This window comes from Anabrus simplex, chromosome 1 (genome assembly GCF_040414725.1).
Source record: "Anabrus simplex isolate iqAnaSimp1 chromosome 1, ASM4041472v1, whole genome shotgun sequence".
NCBI classification, from domain to species: Eukaryota; Metazoa; Arthropoda; class Insecta; order Orthoptera; family Tettigoniidae; genus Anabrus; species Anabrus simplex.
The window spans coordinates 1,674,627,316-1,674,646,544 of record NC_090265.1 but is presented as its reverse complement, the minus strand read 5'-3'; the positions used below and the strand labels follow the sequence as shown (position 1 = coordinate 1,674,646,544).

Genomic DNA, 19,229 nt, shown 5'->3' with positions numbered 1-19,229 from the left:
AGTGATGTTATTGGCTTTACGTTCCACTAACTACTATTACGGTTTTCGGAGACGCTGAGGTGCCGATGTGTAGTCCCGCATGAGTTTTTACATGCCAGTAAATCGACCGACACGAGGCTGACGTATTTGAGCACCTTCAAGTACCACCGGATTGAGCCAGGGATCGAACCTGCCAAATTGGGGTCAGAAGGCCAGCGCCTCAACCGTCTGAGCCACTCAGCTCGGTTAAATTATTTTTGTTGCTTTCCTAACGTAACAGAACTCAGCAAGTTCACAGACACAGTGCGTATTGGTGAAGTGTATGTTAAAGAATAGGACAAGAAATATTTTATACCACAGGACGACGCTGATTCTTTTTCTGTACACTGACCTCTTCCTCCCACCCTACTCTTAGATGATGGTTGCCCAGTTGCACTTCAAAACAATCAACCCTGCGCCGTCCCTCTTTCCTTCTTTCAGGAAAAAAAAAAGGCGTAGATGAGGCTGGATTGCAGTTTTTCAAGTGGAATGTATTTTTAGGTTTGAAAATTTCGTATTACGGATGTTCTCATCCCTCTTAGACCTTGAGTATGGCGCAGGCTTCATTCGAAAATATGTTCGATGTTGACATCTGACATTTAGCATACAAATATGAAGATGATTATAATATATAATAGAGTATTAAGTAGTATTTGTCATGCGAAGAGGTATTGATAAAGCGACCAGATTTTAGTGATTGGTATTTCATGTTGATCGTGGAAGCATGGCGGCCACGACCACACGAATGTGATTGAAACTTTAGTCTCTTGTTTTGCCACACAGCTATTACTAACCTTGGCGCCTCGGCGCATGGTCGGGAAACATGCCCATATGTAGCCATGTGAAAATGGCCTTCGACCAAGTCAAGGTATGTGGCCAGCGATGGCTATGATCTTGTTTAGTATGATCGTTATTTTCTAGATCTCTTCCATCTCCCCACTTCGTCATGGTTCCCGGCGTTTGGAACACACCACTATAGTTATGACGACGGTTGCCGTTTTAAGAGGCAAAACAATGGGTTATTTGGCCTACGCAGCATAGATTGTTTTGTTATGGCTTCTAAAAGGATTTTGTCATAAGACCACCTGATGAAATGGGCAATGGAGTGCAACAGATTAACTGGCCACACTACAGACTGTTTAATGTACTAATTATAGATGCACACGTACGCACCAGTGTACATAAGGAGGTTGATTACCAACAATTTCCTAGATCCAAAAAATATGGTCCAGCTACTGATTCGCCCACGTTCATTTTGTGATCGCCGATTCTAGTCCGTGAGTGAAATAATTTCCAACCTTGTAATTAATATAGAAGTAAAACATTATTATATTCTTCCCTGCGTATTTGTATTTCAATGGCAGTCTAATATTAATCACCAGTTACGTTTCGAATCCGTCAAATATTTTTTAATAACAATCAGTTTTCCCACTGTATTGAGTGTTTTGTGTATAGATTGTGGCATATGGCCAGCTCTATTAAACTAAACGTTCCTTCAGTTAGGCCTACTGAATTTAAGAACCACTCCTATGCTAGCTGTGACCTGAAATGGTGTTCTTTAAGGTGGTGGTAAATATATTGACGCAGATCTCGCATTTACAAAGTCGTAGATGCTAACAGAATCTCAACTTTGGGGCATATGTTCGCGACCGCGAAGCCCCTAGTTGAGCATGGTATTGCTATACTTTTTGTGCCATACTCCTCACTTCATCTTTCATATCGGACCTTTTCTTGGTCAATTCTTGCCGTCTTCTGAACCCAACGGTATTCTATTTTTGAGGCTTTCATTTTCTTTCATTTTCGAGCCCTTTGTTTACCTCCCTTTTCTTTTCCCGTTGGACCTCTTCATTGTTTTTTTTCCTCTGGCCAGTATTACAGGAGGAAGGTTGTCCAGTTAATTTCCCTCTTAATGCCAGTGTTTTTCCTATTTTCGTGGTCGTTTTACAAGATACGACGAATCATTTCAACTTTGTACTCAACCAGTCTTACTGGAAGATTTGCTGAGACATCTACGGCATATGTTTGTGTTAAATATGTCATAGTGGCATTATCACAATGACCATTGGTCTAGAAAGCCAAGAATAACTACCGAGAGGATTCGGCGTGCTGACCACACGACACCTCGTAATCTGCAATCCTTCGGGCTGAGCAGTGGTCACTTGTAGGCCAAAGCCCTTCGAGGGTTATAGTGCCATGGTTTTTTTTATTGGTCTTAAACGTAGCCATATGGTGCCTTCCACTTAGGGGAACTGGGTGCGTGCTATGCGGTTAGCCGCTTGTACTACTATCTATCCTAGCTTCGTTCCCTACGTCCATCCATTGATATTTCCCCTATCGAATGTTTTCACTGCCACCTGATGCTGAATTAAATTAACCCAGATATGCCTGAATGCATTTTGTTTAATTTTTTGTTTTTCTCGCCCCAGTATAGCTCCGGAAACACAATTATTTCAATAAAATATTAGTGCTAATCGTCGTTTACGAGGAAAAAATGGTTCCTATACTGTAAATTAGACAGGGAAATATGAGGTACTTTTAAAGGAAATCTAGAATTTTCATGCAGTATTAAAATAAAATATGATTTGAAAACATTCTTTTCCTTTGAACAGCATCCTTTACATGTTTCTGGCAAATCACACACAGGCCTCCTCCTAAAGTCTGTTTTCTTCGTAACAAAACTCCAAGGGACATTTTCCAATTCGATGTTTGTGCATTGTACATGATGCCCTCATATTTCCGTTTTTCAGTTCTTCCAATAACGGAACGCTCCCAAAGCAATTGTCAAGGAAGAAATGGTAGGAAAATGGAGCAGGGGAGGCTAAATTATTGCAATACTGCAGAACAACAGGTGCCCCCAGACCCTGATCCTTAATGTCAGGGTTTACTATAGCAGGTCTGCCTTGATAAGGGTCCTTCCAAACGTCGTAAACTTGAAGTAGCGCCAACCCAGATTTTGTACAAATACTTTACGGGTTTCCTCCGAAGAAATTGCTTTAACCCGTGGCGACCATAATATGGCACCATAGATTCATCAGTTGAGTGGTTTTCCTCATAGTGCATGCAGTAAGAATCTTCCGTTCAGTGCACCATACACAGGAAGAACTTAAGCAACCTACCTTCATTCAGTTTTTCACACACGTGAATGTTTGCCGTGGTAAATTAAAAACTATCCCTAGATATTGATGAGGAAAAAAGTTGATTTCGAGTGTCCAGTGCAGTTTCCCCACAACATTCATAGCCGAGGCTAATGAATGCTAATAAAACACAGTTCATTAGCAGTAACTAAACCCGTTCTGTTATGCAAAGCAGCGTATCGGTTGGTTTTATCCACTATGAAAGAAATTAAATCATCAAAGAACATATCGGACACTAGGCTTGAAACCCTAACCTTAGCCACAGAATATGAAACATATCTTTGCTTTTCATTTGCATATCTATTTTTGGACGTTTCCTAACCATTACAAGTGATAAATGTCCTGTAACAATAATAAGTATACAATAATTTGCTTTCTACTATCATGAAGTGAAGCTGAAGTCATCTTTCAAGAAGTTACAACTTCAGCACTCATAAAGCAAACAAATTGTCACTATAATGGATACGTTAGGCCTTGCTTCATTTGTTTACTCTCTGCTGAAGCACTGATGACTTACTATTGCCATCTCCCGAGCAGAAAAAGAACGGTCTCATATAAAACTAGACCGAACTCACGGTGTTAGTACACTGCGCTACGGCAGCTGCCTCAGCCGAACTTACATCGCGCGCTGCCGGCCGGCTCCCATTAGTGCATAGCGTCCGAAAAATCGGACGTCATAAGACACTCCTATGGTTCTACAGACACAAAGATGTCAATTATGTCTCATTACTGACGTGGCAGAGGATTGTAAATAAGCTGTTCTGAAAATCGGACGCTATGCACAAGGAGTCCTACTGTGTCAGACATTCGTATTCCCTTACTAGTTTGATGGTGAGCGCAATATTGGAAGTTGTGGAGGAAGAACCGACATTTGGCGAGGAGCAGCACATCAAGCCTGAATTCTTGATGAAGGGTGTGAAACGGTTGATAATGACAGATAAGTATGAGAGGTAATCTAAATTACCTTGGTAGAAACCTACTTCGGAGTAAATGTGAAGGGCAAATTGCTTCAACAAAATATGAGAAAAGGGAAGCTAGGCCCAGTGATAGTAACACTATTACTGAAAGTGTAAATTGGAACTGAAAAACCAGAAACCCGTGCAAAAGGAAGCCCTCATACGAAAATAGTCGTACACAAGATTAGGCCAGTACCCCTGTTTCTCATATCCCTGATAGAAAATTCAAAAGCATAGTAGGTCCTTGTGTAACACAAAAGAAGCAACCCCAAAATTGGCAAGATCACAATCTGCATCTCATGTAGTGACTGTTTTCCTTTCTCCTCTCCTCCCACCCTACCAGATGATGTGCAAAATTGTGAAATCCTGCTATTATACTTTCAACGAAATATGAAAAATGGAAGGCTAGATCCAGTGGTAGTCAAAATATTACTGTAAGTTTACAAATGAAACTGAAAAACCAGAAAACCGTGCAAAAGGAAGCTATCATACGAAAATAAAGAGAACCCTACCTGAGATTGGGCCAGTGGCTATAGGATACCTTTCCACATTTCCAGTGTATACAGCAATGTAAAATGACAGGCTGAAAGAATTTGGACTTTGAGGAAGTGTAATCCTACCTCTTATTGGTGCAGATGGAACTGAATCAAACAGGGGGCATGCAATATTCTTTGACAACTAATTTACATTCCTGAAATTGGTAAGACATCTGGCTTCAAAGGGAATAAGTGCAACAGGGACATTTCAAGAAAACCAGACAGAGAAGTACCCCCATCAAAGAAAGGTGAACAGGAAAAAGAAGGGGATCATACAACTACAGGAGTTTTGGTGGTGCGTTGCTGGTGCGCTGGAATGACAACAGTTTTTTTTCATTTCTGGTACAAACTACAAACAGATGGAGATAGCTGTGCATCAAGTCAGCCCAGCGTAAAACAAATATGCAAAGTAAGTGTCTGCACCGCAATGAAAGATGTTCAAGTCCTATATTGGCATCTGAAGAGTGGATCAGCTTGACCAGTTCGGACTTTACCTTAATGCTCCTGTGGATATCATTATCAGTAAATACATAACCGTAAATTGCGTATAGAGACTTCAGTGGAAATTGTAGATCTACTTTACAGTGTAAATTGAATAATGTAATCCAACTCTCTAACACTACCTAGCTTGCAATATTATTGTACAATATAATGCTACATAACAAATGTTGTACTGATTTGAGTGCATAGCGTCCGATATATCGGACGGCCTGTGTAAATAAAAATATCCTTGTATGAACTTTCTGATTGTTGGAACGTGTTTCTGCAATTATTAAGAGTAGAAATTTGTACATAAAGTGAAATAAAACTTAAAAAATAACTATGCACTAATGGGTTAAAGCACGTACACAGTCGTACATGAAATCTTACCTTATAGAAGATGCTGGACCGGCCGAGTTGGCCATGCGGTTAGGAGTGCGCAGCTGTGAGCTGATAGTGGGTTCGAATCCCACTGTCGGCAGCCTGAAGATGGTATTCCGTGGTTTCCCATTTTCACACCAGGCAAATGCTGGGGCTGTACCTTAAGGGCACGGCCGCTTCCTTCCCACTCCTAGCTCCTTCCACGCGTCCAAATGTCATCTTGGGACCCCTCTGCATTTACTGCGGCCCCCTCACCCCCCAAAAATTGGCCCAATTATTCGTCTTGCACTAACAGCACACCAAACACCATTCTTTCTATCATAATGAGGGACTTCATAAGACACCATTCACAGTATCTCTTTTGACTGGATCAGCAGGTTTTAAACAATGGGCCCGTGTAAACCTGTACGGTTTGTTGTGTAACACCTTTGTAGTAGCTCTGTGCAAAAGAAACGGAAACCCCTTTCTGTAAGTGATTTATTCGGTGAAGTAGATTCGCACCAATGCCATCCAGATTTTCCTCAGGTAAAACCGTTCGTGTGTGCGCATGTGATATTGTTTTAAAGCAATGAGCCAGTAATTTCAAATTTATTTAGTTACATGAATCTGTGCTCGTGCAGGTGACACTTCTCCAGGAAATTGCTGAGCAGATGCATGGCGTACCCGTCGAGCAGACTCTCACTTAAAATGACTTTCACATACGAAGATACGGTGTTGCATTGATAACTGGCTCACCATGTTAACAGCTGAGACGCTGATTGGCGACTCATGCTTGCCAGGTCGAACACGTGCAGGCTGCTTGCATGATCAAGAACTATGCGCGTCTCCCGTACTACAGCTGCCGTAGCGCAGAGTACAAACACCGTGCGTTCGGTCTGGGTTGATAGAGATTCTGTACAGTAATCAAAAATATCATTGCAGTGCAAGTGTCCTATATTAGGATGCTAGGTATATCTGGTTTAACCCGAGCATAAAATACTTTCAAATATAATAATGCAGGCAAAGGAGACAAAATGCCACATACATTTAATACATAATGTTCACAGTGCTGATGGTTACATGTCCCCAGCTAACCCTGCAATGAAATGTTCCTGAACATAAGGTGTTTTCGTGCACTTTCTATTTGGTTCTTTTATTTTCGCCCAGTATCCTATTTTCGTCTCATGTTTGTCTCCTGCCTGGACGAATAAGCTGTTGTCCATACGTCAACTTCCCCTAGGCCTAAATTTTACTACATAGCATTTAGTGATATCCATGAATCATTAATTATTCGAATTCAGTTAATAATAATCGTACTGAGCTCGATAGCTTTAGTGCGGCCAGTATTCGGGAGATAGTAGGTTCGAATCCCACTGTCGGCAGCCCTGAAGATGGTTTTCCGTGGTTTCCCGTTTTCACATCAGGCCACCTTAATTAAGGCCACGGCCGCCTCCTTCCCACTCCTAGCCCTTCCCTGTCCCATCGTCGCCATAAGACCTATCTGTGTCGGTGTGACGTAAAGCAACTAGCAAAAAAAAATGATAATCGTATTCTACTATCGCGGGCATTTGCCTGCGCGCGAATTTTTTACATTGTTTTATTCTACCAGATGGTAGAGAAACGAACTGTATTGGGTACCTTATTCCTCTGTTATAATTTTGTCGGGTTAGCATCGAAAACGATCTTTTACATCGTGTGATCCTGTGGAGTGTCGAATGAACACTTATTCGTCCTTCGAAAATTCGTTACCTGTGGCAGGTTTGTATCCGCGACCATGGGATCCGAAGGCTGACTTTCTTGCGCTGATCCACAGGGGCAGCTCATCCGACCTTTTCTTTCTCCAAATTAGCTTCTTGGCTCTAACGCGAATTTTACTTTTTAAAGGAGTCGGGGCGGACTCTTTACTGCTTCAGATAACTCAATTAGTGGATAATGGTCGAAATGGTTCTCCTTGGCTTCTCATGGCATCTCTCGACGAATTCCATGCCGGTGTTTGACATAATAGGTAACGGTTACCTCGTTTACTAGCCTTCCATTTCACAGCAGTGTAAATATGACCACGATGCCCCATAACACGCACTCGAAACATCGAAAGAGTATATTATTTTGCAATGTCTTGTGTTATGTTCACTACATTGGCATCTAGTGAACATGCTAGGTTCGGTTTTTTTTTTTATTATTATACTTAAATCAGAACTAAACAAAGCTGGACAGGATCTGATGCAGCCCGAGTTTCGTCGCTCTTGTTTTAGTTAACGATTAATAGCTATGATAGGGGCGAGACTCTTGTTTGGAATTTCGACCTGTCCGAATACTTTCGTTCACATGAATTACTGGATCAGTTACTGCAGTCGTCATGTATGGAATAACAAGTAGTGTTAGGGAGTTGTCGTTCTGTAGACGGCAGCACTTTCACTGCAGCCAGTCGTATAACCTCTAGAAGCAACCAATGGCAGTACTCGAAGAGAAACTGGCGAGTGGCATGTAATCTTGTGGCGGTACTTACTGGCTGCTGTTACTTGCTGCTGAACTGTGTCTATAATGCATCAGTCCATTGAAGGCAAAGTGTCTGTTTGGAATGCCTATTCGCGTTACGATAGTGTAAGCTGTCTTAAGTACCTTCCATTATTCCTCAGTCATATTAGACTTCGTCGTGTCAGTCTATTGAATAGTTAAACGTGTTTTATGCTCAGATCTTGCGTGTGAGTGGGTTCTGTCGAAGCACTTCTCTACATATGTGCTTGTATGGAATAAAATTAACTTGTTTATGGTGACGGAGAAACATTTAAGTGCGTTAGTGAGATAAGCGTGTGAATTTCGTTAGTATTTGCTCGTGGCAATAGTGACATTATTGGTTTCATGCTGTAATGTGGTTTACACACACGGCCTGATGACAATGAAGGTTCTTATTGCTGTAGTTTACGTTTGCTTGACGTTAATTTTTTTATTCATGATTATTTTGTTCCTAATTAAGCATTTGGAAGAATTATTGAATTTATCTCGAACTATAGATTTTCTTACGAACTCTTAGATTATTATGGTCAATAGATCGAGCAAAAGTTATCTTTGTTTAAATCTGTGGTGGTATTAGTGACACCAGTACCTTTCGGCCGTTTCTAGTGATTTCTCCTTAAGCTTGGTGAGGTATCTTAGAAGTTGTTTACTGCAGAACAAGCTGAGCTGTATTCATTCTTGCGATGGAGTTCGTAAATGCTGGGGTGGAAAAGTTAGATGGTAGCAACTATGCTCGGAATCTGTCATTTAATTTGTCATTTAAAACACCTGCTTTCCTGGAATTCTTGATGAAGTTAGTGAGATTTGACGAAATTCTTCATCGATGTGAAATTTCACTACAGGTTCATTAAGTTTTTACAAACTACTAGTTTGTTGTTAGTTTCGGTTGTTTCGTTCTGTCATGTTTTCTGGATTATTCTGCTCTGTAACTAAAATTCTTCAATTCGTGGTTTTAGATCTGTTTTAGGGTTTGGAAAGTTAGGAAATATCGGACACTCAGTGTGAATTGGACGTCCTTTTACAACAAACCACACTATTAACAGAGCATAGTAATAGAAATGAGAAGCCTCCGTGGCTCAGGTGGCAGCGCGTCGGCCTCGCACTGCTGGGTTGCGTGGTTCAAATCCCGGTCACTCCATGTGAGATTTGTGCTGGACAAAGCGGAAGCGCGATAGGTTTTTCTCCGGGTACTCCGGTTTTCCCTGTCATCTTTCATTCCAGCAACTCTCCGTTATTTAATTTCATCTGTCGATCATTAATCATTGGCCCAGCGGAGTGCGACAGGCCTCGGTAGCCGGCACAATTCATATCCTCGCCGCTTCACTCATTCCATCCCTGACCCGCTCACTGACTGTAAAACAGGTTATGGGTTTTCATTTTCAGTAATAGAAATGGGCGGGATAAGCCGAATTGTATCACAGATTTCTCACCAAGGCAGCCCTGGTTCGAATTCCGGCCAGTGCATGTAGAACTTTTGTAGTTAAGTCTCCACCTTATGATTCGGATTCCACTAGAAACTGAAGTTCCTGTTTCTGTTATCTGACCATCAACAGTTATGTAAACTACAGGCTGACTTGGTGTGGAAAAAAAAAATATATTATTTGTGGCCACGAAGTAATACGTGTCGTACTAGATACGGAAAGACTTTGGTTGCTTAGTCTGATTATAGGGGCACTTCCGTTCCCTGAGTAGCATGTTCAATACAACTCCGGCACACTAATGAATTCCTGTACGGCTGGATCAGGCATCCGGACGTACGTAAACCATTCGGTTAGCGTGGACATTGAACGTTACCATTCCATCTGGAATGTTTTGGGGTGTATGCATTGATAATTCGTATGGCAGTCGGTTGGGAAGTATGACAGTTATGAGAATCTGAATTTGCTTCACTTCTGTTCTGACCTTCCTTTCCATTCCGACCCTCAACTCACTTTATCTTGGTGAGGAACCTTGCTTTCAGGGACATTTGATTAATGGAGCGTAGCTATTAGTGGCAGCTTACACGCGTTTCACTTCTGGAACCAAAAGTGCGTGATCACACCAAAACCCGTTGTTTAAACGAGAGGTATTGTTTATCCTAAAGTCTCATGTTAGACATTTATGTTCAGGATCGTGTTGTGCCCTTTTCTGTCGTGTTTACGCTATAGACAAGATCACAGTGAAATGTCAATATACGCCCTTAGCATGGAGTTACATATTCGCCATATTGCAGTCAGTAACACAACTATATTTTAACTTGTTTTGCCGTCGTTGGCCATTAACAAAAACAAACTAAAATTGCCTCTATTTGTGAAAATAATCGAAAGAACATGAGGTGTTTTTAATGCGAGGAACAACCACCTAGAAACATACGCGTTTCAAGACATTTATACTGTGGTTGGTTTCACTTGCCAGTATGAGGTATCTGCTGTAGAGGTTTTCTTCGCGTTTCGTGTTGTGCATAGTCTATTTTAAGAGTTCGCTTCCAGTACACGGGAGAGAAACGTCATTTACGCTCTCTTAGAAAGAGCAGAATGAAGATATGTTTTTTGATTTATCGCCGTGAAGGAAATGAAGGTTCGCCTGAACTGTTAGATACAGGGATGTATATGCATTTTTCAGACCCTATTGTCGAATCAAACAAAAAGACTTAAAAGCTGGAAATAAATGTAACAGTTTGCTGTAAATTACAAAATGAGGTAAAAGTGAAAAAAGACCTTCCAGGAAAAATGGCAAATTACGAAAAATGACACAGTTCTGTATTCTGGGGGCAGTGATCAGGATTTGTTAGAAATATGCATGATGCACCAGTTAAAATGGCATGTCCTCAAAATCCAGGTCCTGCTCATGAATTAACTAGAGGTGTTTAAAATCCCCCACTCGTCCGGAAATAGAACCCAAGACTCTCAGACAAAAGACCTCAGTGGATACCATTCAGGCAGTAAGATCCGTTAGTAAGGTTTCAGTGACGAATTAAATAATGAATCTATTATTAAGATACTACATACGAAGTGACTGGACAGGACACTCTATTGACATATGGTGGAAATTATCATCCATTACTAGAGGTACTAATATTTAATCATGGAGTAATATTTATTTCTAAATTGAAATATTTAGGCCTAAATAGAACTGTTTTACAATCTGTTTATGAGCGTAGTGAACCTTCAAACTCATATTCTTCCCGACGCAGCTGGTCTTTTTTTAACCCTGGGTCGATCAACTGTGATCATACCTGATTGACTTAATCCACGCGTGTGTGGGGGTAGGTTCCCCTTGGATTGTAGCTTTTGAGACATTTAATTTCAATTTACAATTGGATCGATTGCCTCTATTCAAATGTCCAGTATATTGCTGGTCTGTTCGGCGTTATAATTCACTAACTGGGCTTTAAATGCTTTGGAGCCCCAACTTCCTTTACGGTGGGTATTTTATCTAGACATTTGAATTTCCGGTGGATGTGGTTATCGGGGAAGGAAGTTTCAAGAAAACGGGGGGGGGGGATAATTGGTTCCATGTTTACAATATTAAGTTGGTAGAATGACTTGATCTACTGTAAATGAAAGCTGTGATGTGTTGTTGTTTCAAGGAATCAACGTATACTGTTGGGTCAGACCATTTAAAGTGAGATATTCACATTGCTACTATCCAGAAACAGTTTTTAATAGTTGCAGTGCCTATGTTTTTCGTTTTGGATTTTCTTCTGAGGAATGTTTGTTTCTTTATCACTTGTGTGCTACATCTAATTATTTTATTGACCTCACATCTCCTGTTTTCATTTTTAGAGCATTGATATTACTTCGGGCCAATGACCTAGATTTTAGGCCCCTTTAAACAATATGAAGATATTCTCTCATAAATTTTACTCCACCTGCATATTAAATGATTGTTGAGCTTAACTAGGAATTGTTTATTGAACTAATTAATGCCATTCGAAAGCATATACAGTAACTATTCAGAAGGTATATAGAATCGCTCTTAAAATTTGGAAAATAGAACTTGATTCTTTGTGTGGATTTTTAATACTGATTTTTTCATGATTTGGTTGTTCCTTTTTTCTCCTAAGTAAACCATTGTGTGTAGGTGAACAAGAAATCTTAAAAAAAAAAAAACTTTTTTGCTATATCCTTGCTCTAAAAGCTTATCAGGGATGTGAACATTTGGAGCTAAAGTTTTTTTTCTTTCCCTAATCAGGAAAGGGGCTGATAATGCAGGTATTCTCCAGGGGAACAGACGAGTTTGAAAGTTGGCTTAGATTAAATGGTATGAAGTAGCATTGTGTCGTTTGCATCCAACAGAAAATTTTACTTCCTGTAACTTCCACACATTATAGTCTCATTTCATTCCTACCTTCGTCTTAATGAAGCGTATTTCATTATAGTTCAACATCATTTTAATTAAGTGAGTGCTGTAATATATCAGTTCTATAACAAATATTCGGCTGTACTGGGAGATTGAAACCCATGGAGGAAACGTAGCCTACGACCTAAATTCATTAGCATAGTATTTTCCTTGTTTCTGGCTCTATACTAGAATGATACCTGTCAGAAGTGGCTATAATTAGACCAGTGGCACACATCGTCAGATGAGATGACTTAGCCCCATTTACAATGCAAACGCAGCTGTAAATTTAATAACATAACCGTACAATTTGTAGTATCCAAAATGGAGGAACGTAACATGTACATAGAGTACACAGCAGCCAATCAAATCAGTCATGTTATTAGCCTGGTACGGAAATCGGGTTTTAGGCTATCTCGCAGTTATATATTTTAAATACCTCGATGGATTCTGACAACGTTTAAGCGAAGTCATGCTATTTCAAACATCTCTTGCTTTGTTCCTGTGTACCTGAAAAGGCTAATTGAACAACGGCGCAGAAAATGGGCTCATCCTTTGAATCAAAGGAGGTTATCTGAGGGCGATTTGGGTAATATGCTGCAAAAATTGACAGTAATCAGTTCGTTTTGTACATGCGGATGAAACCTGAACTGTTCGACACTATCTTACTATTTGAGCCCGCAACTTCCTAGCTGTCACACTCCTATGACATGTTTTTGTATGATATGGTTTTCGTAAATTAGTAGCCTGTCATAATGTTAAGAAATATACAGGAACACTATTTTATCTATGGTGGGGATTGTAAAAATGTAGACTTAAGTGTTTTGTTAAAAATGTCATTTTAAAATCTTACGAGGCCAATTTTTATCTCAAAAGAAAGAGCACCGCCCTAAGTAAGCATGCAAAATTCACTGTCAGGCACATGGGATATAATAAACTGAAAGCAAATTTTCGTCGTGATATATAGCACAGCATGTAAAGAAATTCTGCTCTGGTTATGAAGATAACTGTCCCAAGGAGCAGTTCGTACACAGCAAAAAGTACTAAAATATGAAGGTGACAAAGTAGCTCTTAAAAGCCTGTGTTCACGTTGCAGATTTTTTACAGTTCTTTTTGAAATTTATGTGGTGGATACAACGTTAAAACAGATTATTTTTTTTAAATTTGAAGTGCTGAAAATTTTCATAACTTTGTCTTTCCACAATACAAATGGGCATCACGCTTTGGTACATTCTCCCTGTTTGCGTGACGTCCTTTTGAGCGGTATATTTGAACAGTATGCCCAAGAAATGTCTAAAACAGGTGCGTCTCTGCTCCATGCAAGTGGGTGTGCACTTGTCTTTTAAATGCTTGCACAGTAAGTTTAAATATTGGCTGTCATTGGCATTTTAAATGGCAAATTTGGAAATATTATTCACTGTTCCGGTAGAATATGGACTGGGTTATTTTATTATGCGAAAAAAGGTTTTTCCCCATAGAAATCCTTCAAATTTGTCATCCCCGCCTTAAAATGATTATCCTTTGAGCCGAGAATCGAACCTAGAGCCTCCGGTTAGGAGGCAGATGTAATAGTTATGGGGCTGTCGTTTGCCAAATAGGTTACTCGTCTGTATTCTTGCAGAGGTTGGTGAGTCTCTGTTAGGGATTTTAGTTATGAAGTGCAGATTCATTGTTAGAACGTTACAGTTTGCATATATTACTTGCCCCTCACACCTTTTGATAATACTACCCTCCCCGCGTAATTTCTCCTGTAGGAAATCTTCGGTATGGGTAAAGAAAGTTCGAAGGTTGTATTATATAAGGCCATTTTGCTCAGTGGCTAGCTAAATATGCAGCATAGTCATTCTGTGGTAGCATATAACAATTACGGAAATATTTTTGAGTCGTCCTTTCGGCAGTTATCACCCTAGTTCAATAGGTTATTTTTTGTTAAGGAGCAAACCATTCTATTTTACTTTTGACTGTTAATATTTTTTAGTTTGACATTTTTTAGTCTGTGAAACATGAAATGTAACGCGATAACGTACCTGCAAGATATGAAGTGATACTAGTTCAATGCGTCACTCCGAAGATACCCGAGTTTCTTTCTGAGCGGTACAAAGGACAGGCTTGCTCAGCTGCATGCCACCGGAATTGCTCATGAAGGAAGTTGCATCTACTGACGCCTTGCATCCAGTTGCAAAACTCAGAAAGTCTTAATGAACGAAATTTTCAGGAACAGAAAATAACGTCTCACATAGTACATTTCAGCACTGCAAAGTTCAAACTTAGTCAGTGTCCGTACTACGTAGTATATTGGAATTATTTGAAACACTGTGCCAGATGCCTGTCTACTGAAAATATTAATTGGATGTATCAAGTTTTGCCACTGTGCTAAGGATATGCAGAGCTTTTCTTCCGTGTGGACTTTACGAGAACTAGAGATAGAATGATAGGACACATCTTAAGACACCCAGGACTTGTTCAGTTGATTTTTGAGGGGAAGTGTAGGCGGTAAGAACGGTAGGGTAGACCAAGGTGTGAATACGACAAGCAGATGTATGATGCAGCAGTTATGTAGAAATGAAAAGGTTAGCCCAGGATAGGGTGGCATGGACGCTGCATCAAAACAGTCTATGGACTGGTGACTCAAACACATGGACTTCTGTAAATAAGATACTAGTTACAGAGAGTGAAGTGTTTTCCCTGTCTGACACATTTAATGTTGTACTAAAAGGGAATTTATTGCATCATAGGTAATATCCTTAAGTTTTTCATTTCCTTTTGTTCGTAAGTTCCAGGCCAGATTTTCTCATCGCATATGTAGTTCAGTGTCTGAATCTTTATTATTATTATTATTATTATTATTATTATTATTATTATTATTATTATTATTATTAGTATTCGCGTTTCCCTGTGCTTCCATTAGACTCCTGTAAAATCCAGGAGTCTTAGCAGCCTTCAGTACTTTCAGCAGGATTACCTGTCAGTACTTAAGAGCATGTAAGTTACTGTAATATTATTGCTTTCTATTGTGATACTGGTGTAGTGAACCTTTCCGGTAACCAATGCTTTGCCCAGCTTGGATATTGTGTTTATTCTTTTAGGAGAATGAAAAGGCTCTTTTTTTGCTTTACGTCGCACCGACAGATAGGTCTTATGGCGACGATGGGACAGGGAAGGGCTAGGGGTGGGAAGGAAGCGGTCGTGGCCTTAAGGTACAGCCCTAGCATTTGCCTGGTGTGAAAATGGGAAATCACGGAAAACCATTTTCAGGGCTGCCGACAGTGGGGTTCGAACCTACTATCTTACGAATACTGGATACTGGCCGCACTTAAGCGACTGCAGCTATCGAGCTCGGTGAAAAGGCTTTTTCCTGAGCAAATGCTTATTTCCAATTGCCGCTGTTCAAATCAGAAGGGAAAGGATTATCTTCGTTTTGATACAGTATTCAGTGCTCAGACGTACATTGCCTATGGATTTATACTCTGTTTTGGTTCAGGACGTCTAGTTGAATATATAAAATATTACTCTTTTCTGCACATGGATATACAGCCTCCTGCTGCAGAATATTGGGGACAAAACATGACGACCTCGCCTCACACCACTACCCTCCAGCGGTAACCCGGTGTCTATTAGGAGCTAATAGGATTTACTACGTCTGGCGTAGTCAGTTGCCAAATCGTCTACCTCATTCACCAAACGAGCCAGAGCAGGAATAAAACCTGTTTCTGGAATCTATTTGTCATTCCGATGTAAACTGAATTATTATTATTATTATTATTATTATTATTATTACTATTATTATTATTATTATTATTATTATATATAATTCACAATTTTATAATTGGGTTTATGACCTTCGGTACAATGTACATGGAAGAAGTACTATTCAGTACATACGCACATATGCTTCATACATATCGGTATATACTTAACATTGTTAACAAATAAATTTGACAATGAGATATTTACTATACATAAATGGTCAAAATTATTAGTGGTCGATTTTCATTAGTCCTCTGTATATGTATAAAATAACAATAATAATAGGTCGGGAATTCAGGACATGAAAAAAATGTTAATATTGTGTTATGGCGATCTAAAGTAGGTTATGTGGTAACGAAGGGCGACCCCTGAATACTAAAACGCAAATGACCCATTAACTGGACTAGCTCAGTGATAGTGCGACGGGCTAGTAACCCGAAGTTGGGAGGTGCTGTGGGTTCAAATCCCACCAGCTGTTCTTGAAATGATTTCTGTAATTTTCCATTTCACGTAAATACCGGAACATTATAAGGCTGAAATAGCCACATGAATAATAATAATAATAATAATAATAATAATAATAATAATATGAAATGTATGGCTTTTAGTTCCGGGATATCCCAGGACGGGTTCGGGTCGCCAGGTGCAGGTCTTTCTATTTGACGCTCTTAGGCGACCTGCGCGTCGTAATGACGGTGAAATGATGAGGAAGACAACACATACACCCAGCCCCGTGCCATTGGAATTAACCAATTGAGGTTAAAATCCCTGACCCGGCCGGGAATCGAACGCGGGACCCTCTGAACCGAAGGCCAGTACGCTGACCGTTCAGGCAACGAGTCGGACATAATAATAATATATCAATCAATCACTACTGATCTGTATTTAGGGCAGTCGCCCAGGTGGCAGATTCCCTATCTGTTGTTTTCATAGCCTTTTCTTAAATGATTGCAAAGAAATTGGAAATTTATTGAACATCTCCCTTGGTAAGTTATTCCAATCCCTAACTCCTCTTCCTAAAAACGAATATTTGCCCCAATTTGTCCTTGAATTCCAACTTTATCTTCATATTGTGATCTTTCCTACTTTTAAAGACACCATCCAAACTTATTCGTCTACTGATGTCCTCCCACGCCATCTCTCCACTGACAGCTCGGAACATACCACTTAGTCGAGCAGCTCGTCTCCTTTCTACCAAGTCTTCCCAGCCCAAACTTTGCAACATTTTTGTAACCCTATTGTTAGAACTGAAGGATACGAAAGGGTGATTGGTAAATGTGGGGAAGATATGGAAGCTAATGGGAATGGGAAGCGTTTGCTGGACTTCTGTGCTAGTATGGGTTTAGCTGTTACGACTACATTCTTCAAGCATAAGGCTATTCACCGCTACACATGGGAGGCTAGGGGTACCAGATCCATAATAGACTATATCTTAACAGACTTCGAATTCAGGAAATCTGTTAGGAATGTACGAGTTTTCCGGGGATTTTTCGATGATACAGACCACTATCTGATCTGTAGTGAACTAAGTATCTCTAGGCCTAGGGTAGAGAAAGTGAAATCTGTCTGCAAACGAATAAGGGTAGAAAATCTCCAGGACGAGGAAATTAGACAGAAGTACATGGATATGATTAGTGAGAAGTTTCGAACAGTAGACAGTAAGCAGGTTCAGGATATAGAAAGTGAATGGGTGGCATACAGAGATGCTGTAGTAGAAACAGCAAGGGAATGCCTAGGAACAACTGTGTGTAAAGATGGGAAAAGGCGAACATCTTGGTGGAATGATGAAGTGAGAGCAGCTTGTAAACGTAAAAAGAAGGCTTATCAGAAATGGCTCCAAACAAGGGCCGAGGCAGACAGGGAGTTGTATGTAGATGAAAGAAACAGAGCGAAACAAATAGTTGTAGAATCCAAAAAGAAGTCATGGGAAGATTTTGGTAACAACCTGGAAAGGCTGGGTCAAGCAGCAGGGAAACCTTTCTGGACAGTAATAAAAGAATCTTAGGAAGGGAGGTAAAGAGGAAATGAACAGTGTTTTGAGTAATTCAGTTGAACTCATAGATCCCAGGGAATCACTGGAGAGGTGGAGGGAATATTTTGAACATCTTCTCAATGTAAAAGGAAATCATCCTGGTGGTGTTGTGAACAGCCAAGCTCATGGGGAGGAGGAAAATGATGTTGGTGAAATTATGCTTGAGGAAGTGGAAAGGATGGTAAATAAACTCCATTGTCATAAGGCAGCAGGAATAGATGAAATTAGACCTGAAATGGTGAAGTATAGTGGGAAGGCAGGGATGAAATGGCTTCATAGAGTAGTGAAATTAGTATGGAGTGTTGGTAAGGTACCTTCAGATTGGACAAAAGCAGTAATTGCATCTATGTATATGCAAGGGAACAGGACAGATTGCAACAACTATAGAGGTATCTCATTGATTAGTATACCAGGCAAAGTATTCACTGGCATCTTGGAAGGGAGGGTGCGATCAGTTGTTGAGAGGAAGTTGGATGAAAACCAGTGTGGTTTCAGGCCACAGAGAGGCTGTCAGGATCAGATTTTCAGTATGCGCCAGGTAATTGAAAAATGCTACAAAAGGAATAGGCAGTTGTGTTTGTTTCGTAGGTCTAGAGAAAGCATATGACAGGGTACCGAGGGAAAAGATGTTCGCCATACTGGGGGAATATGGAATTGAAGGCAGATTATTAAAATCAATCAAAGGCATTTATGTTGACAATTGGGCTTCAGTGAGAATTGATGGTAGAATGAGTTCTTGGTTCAGGGTACTTACAGGGGTTAGACAAGGCTGTAATCTTTCACCTTTGCTGTTCGTAGTTTACATGGATCATCTGCTGAAAGGTATAAAATGGCAGGGATGGATTCAGTTAGGTGGAAATGTAGTAAGCACTCTGGCCTCTGCTGACGACTTGGTCTTAATGGCAGACTGTTCCGAAAGCCTGCAGTCTAATATCGTGGAACTTGAAACTAGATGCAATGAGTATGGTATGAAAATTAGCCTCTCGAAGACTAAATTGATGTCAGTAGGTAAGAAATTCAACGGAATTGAATGTCAGATTGGTGATACAAAGCTAGAACAGGTCGATAATTTCAAGTATTTAGGTTGTGTGTTCTCCCAGGATGGTAATATAGTGAGATTGAATCAAGGTGT

The 19,229-nt window shown here is 40.2% G+C and overlaps 1 protein-coding gene across 3 annotated transcripts in view; it reads left to right on the top strand.

The window, feature by feature from the left end:
- LOC136858677 (serine/threonine-protein kinase Doa) overlaps nt 1-19,229 on the top strand; it is a 283,440-nt gene that overhangs the window by 73,819 nt on the left and 190,392 nt on the right. Inside the window, exon 1 of one of the 3 annotated variants that reach the window (XM_068225662.1) lies at nt 8,048-8,085. The exons of the other annotated variants lie outside the window; for them this stretch is intronic. Coding sequence (XP_068081763.1) covers nt 8,063-8,085 — 23 coding nt within the window. The 5' untranslated portion in view covers nt 8,048-8,062. Of the gene's footprint in view, nt 1-8,047; nt 8,086-19,229 lie in introns of those variants that run through there. 3 annotated transcript variants of the gene reach the window in all.